The 15256-nt window shown below is 37.4% G+C and overlaps 1 protein-coding gene across 5 annotated transcripts in view; it reads right to left on the bottom strand.

Annotated features, from left to right (window-relative positions):
* Positions 1 to 4450: 4450 nt before the first annotated feature.
* Positions 4451 to 15256, bottom strand: part of XRCC5 (X-ray repair cross complementing 5) — a 54549-nt gene continuing 43743 nt past the window's right edge. For all 5 annotated transcript variants that reach the window (XM_040069615.2, XM_040069614.1, XM_040069617.2 and 2 more), the window contains 5 exons: positions 14287 to 14396; positions 13691 to 13787; positions 11580 to 11647; positions 6789 to 6860; positions 4451 to 6017 (listed from right to left, as the gene is read on the bottom strand). In XM_040069615.2, coding sequence (XP_039925549.1) covers positions 6003 to 6017; positions 6789 to 6860; positions 11580 to 11647; positions 13691 to 13787; positions 14287 to 14396 — 362 coding nt within the window. In that variant the 3' untranslated portion in view covers positions 4451 to 6002. The remainder of the gene's footprint in view (positions 6018 to 6788; positions 6861 to 11579; positions 11648 to 13690; positions 13788 to 14286; positions 14397 to 15256) is intronic.

Genomic DNA, 15256 nt, shown 5'->3' with positions numbered 1-15256 from the left:
TAGAGATCCTACAGGTGGTAGCTACTGAAAGTTTCCAAGGAGTAATAGGGAGGAACCTACATCACAATCACTAGACAAGGATCATATGGTTTCTCAACTCAGCTTTGTGGAGCCATTTTTTATCCTTTGTAGAGAAAGGACACCTTTTCAACATCCAAGAAACTGTGGACTAGGAGATCAAATTCACAGAGGCCTCACAGGCACAGTATTAAGGCATCACAGGCAAATGCTCTTGGCTAGCTCTCACCCATTCAAATCAGAGCCTTCAATGCTGGCCTGCTTGGAACCAAATGAAAAAAAAAAAAATCTCTACCCCACTCCTTCCTTTCTCAGTAAGTAAAAGGTCCCCAAGCATTCTGATACAGCTTCTGTACCTCTTGTGGAAAGTCAGCATAGGGGCCACTTCTTCACTTTGTGGATGCACTCACTGCAGGGGGAGAGAACATTTGGCATTTGACTACTTGCATTAGCAGGCTGGAGAAGGCATTCTCATACATTCCAGTCATATAAAACTCCAACAATCAGGTACTAACAGCTATTTTACCTTTCTTTTCCAAGCATTATGTCTGATCCACATGCTTCAGGCAAAAATATCTGCACCACAGTTGGTCTCCTCAGGGGCTTGTGCTCCCTTTATGCATTGTCTCAGACAGCAGACAGAAAACGTTCTAGTTATACCCTACATTGGAGGTATTTCTGTTTTCTGTTAATATCTTGAAAGCTGCAAGATTCAGTCCCTTCTAGAGGAAAAGAAAATGACAGTTATTACTGCCTATTACTGCACGTTAAAACAGGAATAAAGGATGAGACAGAGTTGGAACTCAGTAAGACCATGAAGAAAAACAATTCTTTGGTTTGATATATTTAAAGCAACAGTGACTATATACCCATGGTCAACCCACTAATTCCATTATAAATTCCCCAAACTTTCATAGCAGTCCATACAGCTGACTTGGTGCATATGGAGGGGTCCTAAGAATTAATACAGCAGTAAAAATATATGTGACCAAATCTGAGTACTTTTTAGTGTTGGGGAATAATTCATTATTTGGTAACAGCAAAAAGTAGTGTAAGTATTTGAGGGTGCTGGCAAAAAAGGTGCTTTTGATGGTCAGCTGCTGAGACTTGTACTGGAGAGGCATCACAAGGAACAGAATTGATTTTACTATGTCTTAGTCATGCTGTGTTCACAAAGTTTATTGGGAAGAAGCAGATTAATTTCTATCCAGCTTAAGTCACTAAAGTACAGTATGTGCAGAGTCAGATGAGCAAAGAGTCTATTTTAAGGCACTCATCTCACTGATGCACTAAAGTTATGCTTGGTTTGTAAAAACAAAATTGAGAGGTTTTTCTAGTTCCTGTTTAGTTCTTGTATTTTCATAGATGCAAGCACTATTCCAAAACAGTAGAAGAGGGCAGGTAGAGGGAGACACTAATCTTTCCACTTACCAAAACTTGCTGCATGGAAAAATATGCTCAAACTTTAACTTAAAGCTTTTTTCAAATGTTTTCCAAGTAATTTTCTTGTAAAGAGTATCTCTGCCTCTATGCTTATTTTTTATGCAGAGTTCAATGTGGTTTTTGATCCTTTGGGAAAGGTAAGAGAGGCTAAAAATCACAGCCTTGACTTTTTTAATATATCTATTTTAGTCCTTCATATCAGAATACGACAGCATTACAAAAGAAAACTTCACCTATTCTGGTTTCCTTTATTTTCTTTAATATGCGGTAATCTATTCCTCTAAAATTTTCAGGTTCAGTAATCACAAGTAGAGTCCAAACTTCTTCTAGAGCTGCCTTCAAAACAGCGCAGAGAGATACTTATACACAAACTCCACCCCCCAAAAAAGGCAAGTCACCTCTTGCCGAAGTCAGTGCTGCCTTCCTTTACCAGCACCTTTAAGGTGAGGGCTTGCTGAAAGAACTGTTTTTTCTATGTGGTAGTTTTTCAAAGATTTTAGAAACAAAAGCCTAGGTGGGCCTCCAGTCCCCTGCTAGTACTGTGAAAATTTTGAGTTTTTAAAAAAATCTTTGTAACCCACATCTCAAAAGAGACACAAGAAAACCTGGAGGTTTCCTGTATCTCACATTCATAAGTGCTCCCAGCATTGTGTTCCATTACTGTAATGGTAACCAGAGAAGAATGAAGATGGAAGGGGAAAGGAAGCAAAGTTGAAAATTTAGTGGAAATCAGTTTTCCACAAACCAACAGCTAAAGTTAACTGCTTATTTCACACTGACAGCGGTGAGGCTGAACAAATCCAAACCCACTCTTACAAGCACAGCAGCAATATCTACCAGTGTATTTGCCAGCTTAGCAACACGCAAGGCAAAACTCTTTCCAGATTATCCCCATCCCTGTTGGGATCACAAGGGCATTTCTCCCTTGCCTTTTATCACGTATGAATGCAGAATATAAAAATGGCCTGTCTGCAGAATTCACAACTGAGAAAACTGTTTTCCCTCCTCATCTTCTAATTCCAAAGACCCTGCTCCAACATCACACAGACAATTCTGTCAAAACCTAAATACCAGGAAAGTTAGCAAGATGTAAATCCACCCTGGCAACTAAGAGACCACAGAGCAGCAGAACTGGTCTCTTCACATTAGAAGTGTTTTGACAGTGTGTGTAATACTTTTGTGCCACATTGTAAGGACAGAGATGAAGCCCTGCTTTCAGAATTCTCCAAACATGTTGACATCATTCTGTTCACCTGACATTCATTTCAACCTGATTAGTACCACACAAATCACAAGTCTTCAACTATATAACAGTCTAGAAGTTATTTTTATTAGTGTGGCATATTGACAACTGTCCAAGAGGACAAATTTTGTTTCTCAGTACAAAAAGGAATGAGACCAAACTTGAGAAATGAGTTAACAGGTAGCAGACCCTACTACCCAGTGGCAGAGCAAAAAGCTTTATGCAGAATTCATATAGCCTAGATATTTACAAATTCACAGTACAATGTAACCAGAAGAGTCTTACCCTTCCTCTTTGACTCCCAAACCCAGTATTTAATCTTTTTCTGTGGAGTACTCTCAGTTCCATGCTATGGTCCCAGCTCTCTCACATACTACTTACACTTTCTGGTATAATACCTCTGGATATTCTCCACCTCCCACAGTCCATACTGCAAAATATTCTTTTTTAGTTCACACTCCTAATTAAGAAAGTAAAGAAAGAAAAGGATCTGCAGACTAGGCTGATATGACACAATCAGGCTGTTGGGCTGGAACTCTCAGCTGCTGGGCCAGACCAAGAGGGCAGAAACTGTCCTGAAGCTGAACTCATTATTCCTTTCCCTTTCACCTCTTCCCAGCATCAACTTCCACAAAAAAACTTTTAAAACCTAATGCTGAAATAACTGCCCCTTCATCAAATCTGATTCTGCCCAATGAGCAGCAGAAAAACACAATCATAAGCTTCGATCTCAGAGCAAACAAGGCTTACCAAGGTTACTGCTCCATACCATTAGCATTCAAAGAGCTTTCCAGAGAAGCATTATTTTCAGGGGAAAGAGAAAATAAACCAGTAACATATAACAAAAATCAGTCTTCTATTTTTTTAGACACTTAATAAATTCTCTGCCTATGAAGTATGTGACAAGGGATGTACTGCTGCTTGCAGGAAAACAAATGCACCTTATGTTTCCTTTATAGCTGCTTTTGAAGTGGACAACTAACTGCTCTAGTGATTCTGAGGACTGGTCAGTGTGGCAATTGAAAATGAGATGTCTCAATGTAAATAATGAGTCAGACATACTAAACAGTAAGTCAGACTTTGAAAATGTGAGCTTGAACTAAATGTAAGATCTCTTCTAGTCATTGAATGAGAACCTGAAAGCTGACCCTCTGCCAAAGAACAAATGTAAAGTCAGGCTGCTGATGTGACAGACCCTCACCAAGATCAGAAGCTTCTGAAGACTGAATTCAGAAGGCTGGGCAAAATGAAAGATGCTTTTCTTGCCTTTCAAGAATTCACTTTTATTTGAGTCATAAATTCTCATTTCTCTTCTCAGTACTAGCAACTCAATCACCACACTGAGCCTACATGCACATACTGTGCTGTACAGGTAGCAAGAGGATCTGTGCAGCAACTCTCCATGAACTAAACGTATATTCCTTGACAGAAGCAATACACTCTAGAAATGTGCTCAACTAAATCAAAACAAAGCAATTCCATATTCTGGTCACCAGGTTCTATATTCTATGTAGTCTTTACCAGGATTTTCTCATCATCCCTGCAATGCAGTAAAAACAACTTTATTGGGGTGTTGCGAAGTTTAGAGTTTGTAAAGAATAGAATAAGTATACTCTGCTTCTGCAGAGGGATTTCCATTTTCATGTTTCCATTGTAGGCTTAGAAAAGGGGCTTTTGATTGTTTCCTTTAGGTACTGCAGAAGTAGTCACCTGATTTTAGCAAACATGGCTCTGAAGACAAACCTCAACCTTTAAAATATTTTTATTAAACAAACAAACATGTGAAAGAAACTCCCAGACAGTAAACTCATATGTTTGTCTTAAAAGACATTCAAAACACTGATCAAATAATTCATATTTACAGTTGAGAAAAATATCTTCTGGTGATACAAAAGCTATAAAGGTCTGCAAAAATCATTTGCTCCCCGCCATCTGCATTTAAGAAATGCTTTCCACTCAGCATAGGATTCAAGAGAGGAGAATGTAGGTTGCTGTAAAAGGAAGCAGGGGTAAAAAGCAATTGCTATTTCCCACACAGGAGCTGTTGGCCAGTATAAAGTGTAAATATTCCATAATATTTTGCAACTACAGATCATGATTTTTCCTTTTTTTGTGGTCTCAGTGCCATTTTGTGCAGTATATTTATACATTTATAATAATGAAAGAACAGCTTTTAAAGGAATTAATCTGGTTGTAACAGACAAGCTTGTGTGAAGGTGTCATTACTGTCTCTTCAGCTCTGTAATCAGACTTGAATGTCTCTTTCCAAGCAGTATTTGACTAGTTTGGATTGCTCTGTGCAGACATTACTCCATCCTGGTTACCAGTATTAACTATTATCATTTATCTATCACAGCTGTCAGTCTACAGCTTTGAGGGATTCTTCTGCCCTGGGTTAGCAGTTCTCACCAGTGTACAAAATAGACATAGAACTGATTCTTCCTTTTAGCACCAGCAGCACCAACAGTAACCGTACTAGTTAGAAGTCTAAAAAATCAAAAATCCCAGCACATGAAACAGGAAAATGTGTAACAGAAAGGGACAGAGAGCTTGGGCTGCTGCTGAGCTGACAGAACAGAGAACCTGCAGTACAGAGATGACCATAATTACTGATCTGGGGACAGTGTGGAAAAATCACCACACTTGGCTCTGCTTTAGATTCTGATGTATATTTCAAACTATTAACATGTGAGTCCCTCGCCTAGAATTTTTTCCCACAAGCTTCTGTGGTGGTTTTCATGGTGCTTTGTTGGGTTTTTTTTGCTCTATCTTGTTTTTTGTTTATTTGTTTTGAGTTGGTTGGTTTTTTTAAAGCGTGAAAATAGAGACTTTTTCCCTTCTGTAACAATAAACCTATAGGGTTACCTTCACTAAATATTCAGTATCACCTTGTAACCTTGCTGTGACATTTCTGTCTTCCTTTCCAGGCAATGTAACATGAATTTCAGGCACCAGAGCAGATTCTCAATGAATTTAGTAGTGTTTAGCTAAAATACAATACAATACAATACAAAGGAAAAGCAAAATTCAGTGTTCTAAATTAAAAAAAAAAAAAAAAAAAATAGGTGCCTTAAAGGTATCATTACTTTCCAAGTACTTCAGACAATTTCAATCTTCTGTTCTAGTTTTGAAAGTCAGATGACATTTATGCCAGCTGGAAACATTTCTGGGATTTCTGTTCTCATTTGAGAAAGTAAAGATGGACGTACTGTCTTCTCATTAGCATCTTTTTTTGTGCCCCACCTCACAGAGACATCTCTTCCAAAGCTTTGCTTGTATAGTCACCATATATCACCAGTCACATCATGTCCAGCTGCAAACAGAAGAAACAGATTTGAAGGAAGCAGCATCAAAGTTATTTCTTACAGGTCTTTAGTGCTGAGAAAACCAAGCAAATTTGGAAAGCCTATTCATGCAGCATAAATGGATTGCACAGAATTCAGTACTAATCTTCTATAAAGTACAAAAACAAACCTAAAAATCTCATCTTCACATAATCATATGTGCAATTTATAGATTTGTAAAAGTACAGTCCAAATCTGTCTGTTATTGAAGCTTCTTTAAAACCATCTAACCATCAGCTTAAGCCTTGGAGACAGATTTGTAATGAGTCAGCCTGCAAAACATGGCTAAAATATTTATTAAAAAACCTGGTATCCTTGAATTTCAGTAAGCCTATGTAAAGAAGTTTAATTCAAAAGATTAAAACATCTTTTTAAAAATGTTTTTCAACCCACATAACTAGCTGTTCAAGATCTACAAACTTTTAAAAATGCTATTATAGTAAATGATAGCAATCCACTATTAAATGAGCGGCTCTTTTCAAACACAGAGGACACACTTCACCCCTGTAAACACCTATGTTACTACATCACATAGTATTTGCCATCATGAAATTACACACCTGGCTAAGTTTTACAACAGCAAATAAGTAATTTCACATGGCTCTTCTGATTTAATTCCTTAGGTGTTTTCTAAGCCATGCACTCCAATATCTACTGCTTTAAGAAGCATTAGGCTCTCTCATTGCATCCTTCACTTAGAGCTTAATTCTAAAGTCACACCGTATCTTTATGGTACTCACCAGATCATCAACATCACCACCTTCATCTGTAGGAGGCAGAGTTTCATTTTTCTGTTCTTTTGGAGCCAAGAACTAAAAATAAAAAAGTATTTATGTGATATTGACAAAACTGAGATCCTTTAATGTTAAATTAACAGAACATCTCCTCTGTGTATTAAAACAAACCCACCTGTAATTAAAAATCAGGAAGGAAGTTTTTTCAGGTTTCCACCCTCCAAAACCATCTTAAACTACAAAATAATTGGTAAGACTTGCTTTTAAAGGATGCTATGGTGATGTCAAAAAACCAGACAAAAGGATATGGTTCTTGAGACAACACATGGTTAGGCTGTAGAACACCCTGTGATAAGGATGCTGCAAATACTATTCCCTAGACTCAGGGGGAGATAAGGAAGATGCACAGAAGAGAAATCATTTGAAGTCTACTAAGTCCAAAGAAACAACCTCAGGCACAAGAAGTTTTTGAGACATCAGTGGCTGCAGCCTGGGACTATACATTTTTCTCTCCCTGTTCCTCTTGGTCCACTGTTAGACATGGAATTCTGGTTTAGATGAAAATTTTATCCATTTCAGTTTGATCAGGTTTATGTTCTTAAAAAATATTGTGTGTAGCTACAAAATGCTCAGGGATAACAAAATACCCCCAAATGATATGAGAACATACATGAGAGTGACCAAGGGCTTCTTTGAGACATTTTCTACACACAGCATTCTATTTGTGCGTTGAATTTAAAAGCTTCCTCATTTAATTCAATTAACATTTACCAAATGAACAAAGATATGAATTTAAAAAAAACCCCAAACCTCTAACATGCGAGACTGTTAGAATGCCAGTCTTAAAAATGGAAAATTCATTATGCAAAATTACACTGCCGTAGCTGCTGATACAACTCACCATATGCCCTTCACTTGAAGCATGACATTCATAAACAGAAGAGAAAGGTAAGTTGCTCAGATACTATAAAAACTGAAATCAAACATACAGACAATATCTGCAGTACAACCACCTCCAAATTATTTCACAGATTTTTCTCTTAGCCTAAAAAAACCCCAAACAAACTAAAATTGTAGGAGAAAAATGGCAATATTTAACTCTTACTTTAAAAAGCATCCAGCTGTCTACAAATCTTAGTTACTACTTTTTTATCAATATCCTTAATATAAAATCTCCTTCTTTTTTTCCTTATTAAAATGCACCAGAACAAGTATACAGAGCCAGCAAAAACCCTGTCCCCCAAGACAACAGAGACGTGAAGCCAAGGAGGAAAAGCCACATTTCCAGACTTGAAGTCCTGTCATCCTTAAGTCAGAAACAACTTCACTGTAACTCCAGATGATGAAAAAGAATAGCTAAGTAGAAAACAGCCACATTAAACAGGCTATAAATACCTGCTTAGATAACTCTTTTGTGCTCCTAAAAGGGAGCTGCTGTTTAGCTGAGGACTTCAGCTGTATCAGCCAGAGAGCATAAAAGGCCATGGGATCCCTATTAACATCACCAACCTCTGAGGCCATACACCTGTAGTGGGAAAAGCTTAAACATTATTTTAAATGAATAAAATATTCTGATTCTTCTCTAGAACTCTAGCGACAGCCTTACACATGGAGTAAAATTCTGTGACTTTCCTGTTGCATCCTCTAGGGTGAAAAGCAAATACATCATGTTTGGATAACACCAAAGACAGAGGATATAAGCAACCTCTGCCCTGTTGTCTCAGTTAGCCTTTCCGACATCCTAAGCAGCAACAGCCAAGAGAAATATAGAAATCTAACTCCACAGACAACAGTCATGTTCTAACATGCTGAGCTTTACTTACCATAGATTCTGTAGCTTAAAAAAAAAAAAACAAAAAAAAAACAGCAGGGAACGTGACAGGGCCAGAAGGAATTAGAATTCCAGGATGCCATATGCCTGTGTATCTTTTTTGTTGGAAGAGTTCTTAATCTAGTAGTAATATAAAGCACATACCATGAAACTAAAAACTAATGACATTTGTCAGCTCTGAAAAGCTTTTTTGTGCCAGATCAAATTTCCTTTTTTCACATTTAATTAAGAGTCAAATGGTATTTCTGGAAGTAGTACATTTTTCAAAATTTTTACAATCAGCTTTCTCACGCTAAATTATGCAAAGGAAGCTAAAAGCTAGAGAAATGTACAATGAAGATCTGCAGTCAATTGAAACCTGAAGTTTCTATCATATGCTGAACATCCAAAGTTGGGGGTTTTTTCTGAAAACCTGTTTTACATTTATGCAAAAGCAAATTACATATAATAGCTGTGCTGAAATCCATTATCTTCCCCAAAGCAACCAGTAAAAGCACTTGACATTCCTGCTCTTTTAACCTACCATCCTCATGCTCTAAAAAGAGAATCTCCACTATTACAGGGGAAAAAATAATTTTTCTCAGTGATAGGAAAATGGGCATGCATAACCTACCTCAAGCAAAAATAAAAAGGGAAGTTTGACCTTCCTAATAAGCAACTTGGTAAGTCTTCCTTTCTCCTACAGACAGCAACCCTACAATAACTGTAATCTTACAGGCAAAACAGTCCAGAAACTTCTAGCAGCTAGTAAACAGCACTTAAGAAAGAGGGCTTTTGTGTCACAAAGGACTACAATGACAGAGACCTACAGGCTTGCACATAACCTCTACAGAGGTGAAAACTTGCATCTTACTCTGTTGGAAGATATTTGAAAAAATCCAATATAAACCTTAAGTGAAGGGTATCGTCTTCAGTACAGAAAACAAACGAACCACTTCTGCAATCTGCTGTAGACCTAGGAAAATTCTGGCTTTGTATCACACAGGAAACCTGTGGAAGGGTTTAACTGGACCAAAGAGGACTAGATTTTATACTAGCCCCACAATATCAAGATAAAATATTCTATCCCTGCAGATCTTACTCCAAGAATACACACTCTTGCAGTTTCCTAATGAAAAAGTCATATGAGCACTTAACAGACAATGGGAATTAGAGTTCTGAGTTTGGATTTGGACAGTGTGTGGGGAGGTGGTTATCTAGTGAAAATCTGGAATTGACAATTGCTTAGCTAGCAAAGAAATACAATCCAATTACTCTGGACTGGACTGTCATATTAGAGAACTCTGCTACAAAAGTAATTTCATGCAATATCTCGTATTGCCCCAATTTAATGGGAAGATATAGCTATTGTATGACCTTCAATCAATCACAAAATGACCTTCAGTCACAAAATAGTTTCCTGTATTGCAATATATGGTGAATGTAGGATGATGGTAAACAGAAATGTAAATCTGCAGTCAGCCTACAAATGCTTTGCTCCAGCTTAGCCCGGCAGCTGTGAATCCAGTCCTTGATACTCTATCATTTGTGCTGCATTGCTATGCAGGCACAGTATTTTTTAGTCACCACAAGCTCACAGTGAAGACAATGGCATGCTGCAAGTTCTTTGTGGTTAGTAGAGATTTCCTTAAGGAACAGGGGCTATTTCACACAGCATTAGCACATTTTTTGAGCACCAGTGGCAGTTTCACATTAGAAAGTAAAGTTCTCAAGAACAATATTGTCTTAGGAAGTTTCCAAGTAAATTCATAGCACTTGCAGTAGATAAAAAAGACTGATACTCTTTAAAACCACCATTGGGGGAAAAGCTGCTCTATACATTTATGTGTAATGATAAATAGCCAGTAGGTCCCTCATGTCTAGAAAAATCATCATACCCTGTCATTTGTATCCTGCACATGTGCTCAGCTTTCTGGACTCTTAGTTTGTTAGCTTTTAATTTTCATGACATTTCTGTGCCTTCTTCACCTTGAGGTACATTGTTACAGATGAAAAAAAGCAGTTTCTAAAGTACAACCTTTTTCTACTCATCAACTAAATAATAGGGAACCTACTTCTACCCACTTCTGGCTATTGCTAATGGAAGGCCTGGAAGTTACAAAAATCAATGTGGCATCTTCTATAAAAGCTACTTCTCTGCAAAATGGTGATTTTAGCCACCGTTTTACCGTTGGGGGGTCTGTAATACAAGGACCTTTCTCCTAAACTAGCAGCCTGATACAAAAACACCCATTTTATCCTCTCCACACAAATATCATTTTTGACAGCAGCTCTGAATTCTGCTTTTTTCCAAAGAGAAAGCATGATTCTGCCTGTTACAATTCAGCCCTTTGTAATTGAGACATCTTTCATTCATCACTGTAGTTACTGAAATGCTACATATCTGTAGAAATGATACCTGTAAATAGTCCAAAACTCCCATTTCCAGAAGGATCTAATATGGTCACCAATAATACCCCCAGCACCACATATGATGTCCACCAATCCACAAGAGCTGCATAAAGTGAAGATGTTGGTATCACTGCATGTATAGTGAAAACTAACCTCAACAACTAGAATTGTTGGAGTTCACAAAACCTTTACAAAAAAGTATTAGATTTTTGAACTCATGCTAACAGTGAGAACACATTTCTTTCTGTGAACTTCAAATAGTGATCTTACATATGTAAATAGTACTCTGCTGTTCCACTATAATGAGTTGCTGAAGTTCCTATTCTCTGTAGAGGATATTTTCAGATAATTTCAACACATGCTACTTTTTAAAGACCAATTAAAGTAAAACATTGTAGTACATGCTAAGGTATTTTCACTTTGAAATGCAGAAGTTTCCACTGTGTGGCAAATGAACATTCTTATTTCTTCATATGGATCTTATTTCATTCAGCTGGAGATTTATCCACATAAGAAAGTCTTCAGTTCTATAGCAAGGGCTCTATACAAAGAGATGCTCATTAAAAAAACTATACCTTCTCAGCCTCTTCACCTGTCACCGAACTTTCCTCTGCTTCATCCTTAGTGATCAAAGAAATTCTGTCTGGAAAAAAAACAAACCATAAAAATGTCATTAGAAGGCTTCCCAAAAATTCAACTAATGTTAGAAGGGAAAAAAGTGTTCCACATTCCAACTTTTGGGTGTGTCATCATCACCAGCAAAAAAAGAGTATCACTCAAAGGAAAATGTGACTCGCATAAATGAGTCAACTATGATATAAAATATGATATAAAAATAAATTAATGAGCATATTCATAAGCTTGTGGAAGTATCCATTTAGGAAACTGCTAATATTGTGACAATCAAACTAATGAGACACTAAAATCATAGATCACAGATGAAATGCTGAAAATCTATTGGAAATTACACTTTTAGTCATTCACAGCATGCTCTTAGGTCCTCAGAAAAAAATTAACTCCTAGCACCCAGACATTTGTGCTGTGATTCCCTAGTCTGACTACCAAAGTGCTGTTCCTGCCCCACTTTGCTCCTTGGTCGTGCCAGCAGCACAACCCTGTGCAGTGACACATAACCTCCCCCCCACAAAAATCAAAAAATATCTCCATTTATTTTGACCCCAATAGTTTTTCCAGTCTAGCTCATCACTTGGCCATACAAATCCTTGTGCCTGAATAAGCACCTGAGGGTGTGAGAGCGAAGAGGAGATTCATAAAAACTTCAGCAGCACTATAAGTAGTATCCCCTCATGTGTCCATAGAAGCACCTGGCAGGGTTTCATGAAACAAAGGAACTTGTCAAATAGACCTGCCTTTCTTCTGAGCCACTAACTCGTTAACTTACATCCATCTTCTTTTGGTGACTGTGGTGACAAGACCCAATGCACACCACATTTGGTAGAAAAGAAGGATGGGTCATGTAGCAAGATGGAGAGAAAACAGGACTTCTCTTGTTAGCAGCAAGTAAAAAGCAATTCCAGCTGCCTTAGTGAGAGCAGCCAGATTATGCATAGAGCATCAAGATTTCATTTCACCATGTTCTCAAAGGGAGAGAATCTATGCTGTATGCAAATATCATCTCTCTTTGTATTTGGTTGGTTGATTTTTTCCTCAAAAAAGTTTGTCAAAAACTCTGATTTATACTAACTAAAAATTACTCATGGCTTTGAAAGATCCAAGCTTGCTACTTTCAAAGTTTATTGGTTTCTTTTTCCAGATTTATACAGGGAAGGTCCCCTACAGCACTACTGAATATAATGTTCTTGTCAGTGTTATCCCGTGCTGGTTTTTACACATTGCTAAACAAATTCCCATCCTGACATTCAAAGAATTTGGACAAAGTAGACATTACAGCATGTCTGAAGTTCACCACTTTGAATGGTACTTTACAAAAGTACCATTTACATCACTGCATTTTATAGCATGCACCCTTAAGAGATACAGCTGGGCATTTAACAGATTTTCTTAGCACTGGTTCCAAATAAAAATAAGAGTATGATGTAACAGATTTTTTTTTTTTAGTCCACTATATTTTCTATTTGTGAAAATGTTCCTTTGTTTATCACTTCCATAGTCTCTGCGTGTCTTTCAGAATGGCACTGCCTTGTATCTCCCAGTTTAATCATCAGTAGGTGTCATATTACCACATATTTTGTCCTTCAGGTTACTTAAATACAAAATGATCAGTGACACATTTCAACGCTATCTATGACTTTCTGGAAGCTTAAACTGCAAGAATCTTTTTATAGCTCTACTGCATGAGTTTTTCCCATTTATTCTGAAATTCAGCCAAAATTGTGTCTTCTTCTCCCTGCTCCATAACATTTAATTTGTCTCTTCTTCCACAATTAATTTACCATTTCAACAAGACTTGGAAATGCATTATGAATAATGCTGATATGAAACTATTAGTGCAGAAAAGGAAAGGAAGCTACAACATGCAAGTTTTTTTAAATATGTGGGTTTTTTACCATGTGGGTTTTTTAAATAGGCTGCAGGAATGAAGCATAGCAAAATGCTGCAGTGGAGTTAGTCTAAGTGCCCCACTGCTAATGAAGTTTTCTTACTTAATGGATAAATGCATAATACAACTAGAAACTGTCTTAATTTTTTTTAAACGCCATCCTACCTTGTACCATGATCTCCCAGAAATCAGATAAGGCTTTATCTTCCAACTTTGATTTCAGGGCCCGCAGAAAGTCATTAAAGCACTGCACTTTGGACAGCTGAAAAAAGATAACAACTGTAAGCAACTGCAAGCAAGAAATACTGAGGCAACTAAAGAGCACTGCAAACTTAATTTGTCGTGAAGTCATTTAACGTGGTGAACACAAAAGTCTCTACAGAATTTGGGTTTTATTTGTATCAAAACCCTGAGTTCTAAGGAAAGGTAAGCCACAAAAAGTGTCTTTCAGAAAGCTGGAAAGACTTTCCTGCAACTAGCTTTGTTGAAGAAAATTGTAGGATTGCACTTTTAATTAGCACAAGCATCAGGTCATAGGCCTTCTGTTTTATGTTTAAAAGAAAAGCAACACCAAGTAATACCAGAGAGGCTAGTGCCCATTTCACTAACAATAAAAACCCCCATAAAATGCACCTCTATTGCCAAACTTTGAAACATATTTGAAGTTAAATTCTTTTTGCTGCAACAATAAATTATCAAGCAAATAGGCCCATTATGCCTTTAATTTGAAAGAGGTAAGAGTATTTACACACAAACACTACCTTCATGGCTTCCTCTCTAAAAACTCTGATACAGTCGATCCCTTTCATGTAGTACTGTGAACCTTTATTTTCCAAGAACTGATCAATGCGGTGTATCAACTGCTGACTCACTGGAAGACAAGGAGAAAAAAAATTGATAAATAAATAAACCACTGCAAACAGACAAGAGAAAAAGTCACCCAAGAGCTCTTCAAATCCTGACTAATTTCTGCTGGATTTTAGTAATTTACTTTCTCTTCAATGTTTATTTACAGTTAAGGAACTGTCTAATTTTACCCTCTGGCAGACACCTCAGCTAGAGAAAAAACAAGTGCGAGGAGGATACAACAGTTATCTAAAAACTCAGAAGCATTGTGAAAAGAATGAATAGGGAGTTGATACTGCCCTGCCTCTCTCAAAACAAGAGCCAAGGTTTGGGTTAAGAACAAACAACAAAACAGGATCTCTTGAAACATACATCAGCTAACCCCTCTAGCACAGGCTGATTTCAGTTTTAACAGCTTAAAAAATGTTCAAACAAATTCTTAGAATTCTTAAAAGATGATGTCTGCCAAGGGAGATTAAGTGTTGTTGCCACTGAAGATTATTTCAGGAAAGTTTCCTGACCAAGTCACAGCATCTGCCTGTCCTGCTCTTGTACTGTTAGAGACCAGTCAGTGGATTAGCAGAACCTTTCCCCTGATCCATAGCCCTTCCCAGCTCCAGATGTTATGGGCACAGACATCACTCCAAGAATCTCAGCTATGGAAGCATCAACAAAGAAAATCACCTGCCAGAGTGGCAGAAGAAACAAGAAGTAAACACTCCAAGAAGGAGACGTTGTTTAAGTACTGTGTTCCACTCTGCTCACTGTGAGTTTGCACAGCACTGGCTGTTATATTATTTTCTGTTAAATGCCTAATTGAACTGAATCTGAAGGACAACATCTCTGAATAGTGTGAAACAAGGCATGTTTGATATTCTCCCACTA

Source organism: Hirundo rustica, chromosome 7, assembly GCF_015227805.2.
Source record: "Hirundo rustica isolate bHirRus1 chromosome 7, bHirRus1.pri.v3, whole genome shotgun sequence".
Taxonomy (NCBI): Eukaryota; Metazoa; Chordata; class Aves; order Passeriformes; family Hirundinidae; genus Hirundo; species Hirundo rustica.
Note: the sequence above shows the minus strand (reverse complement) of the source record. Positions and strands in the feature narration are given on the sequence as shown.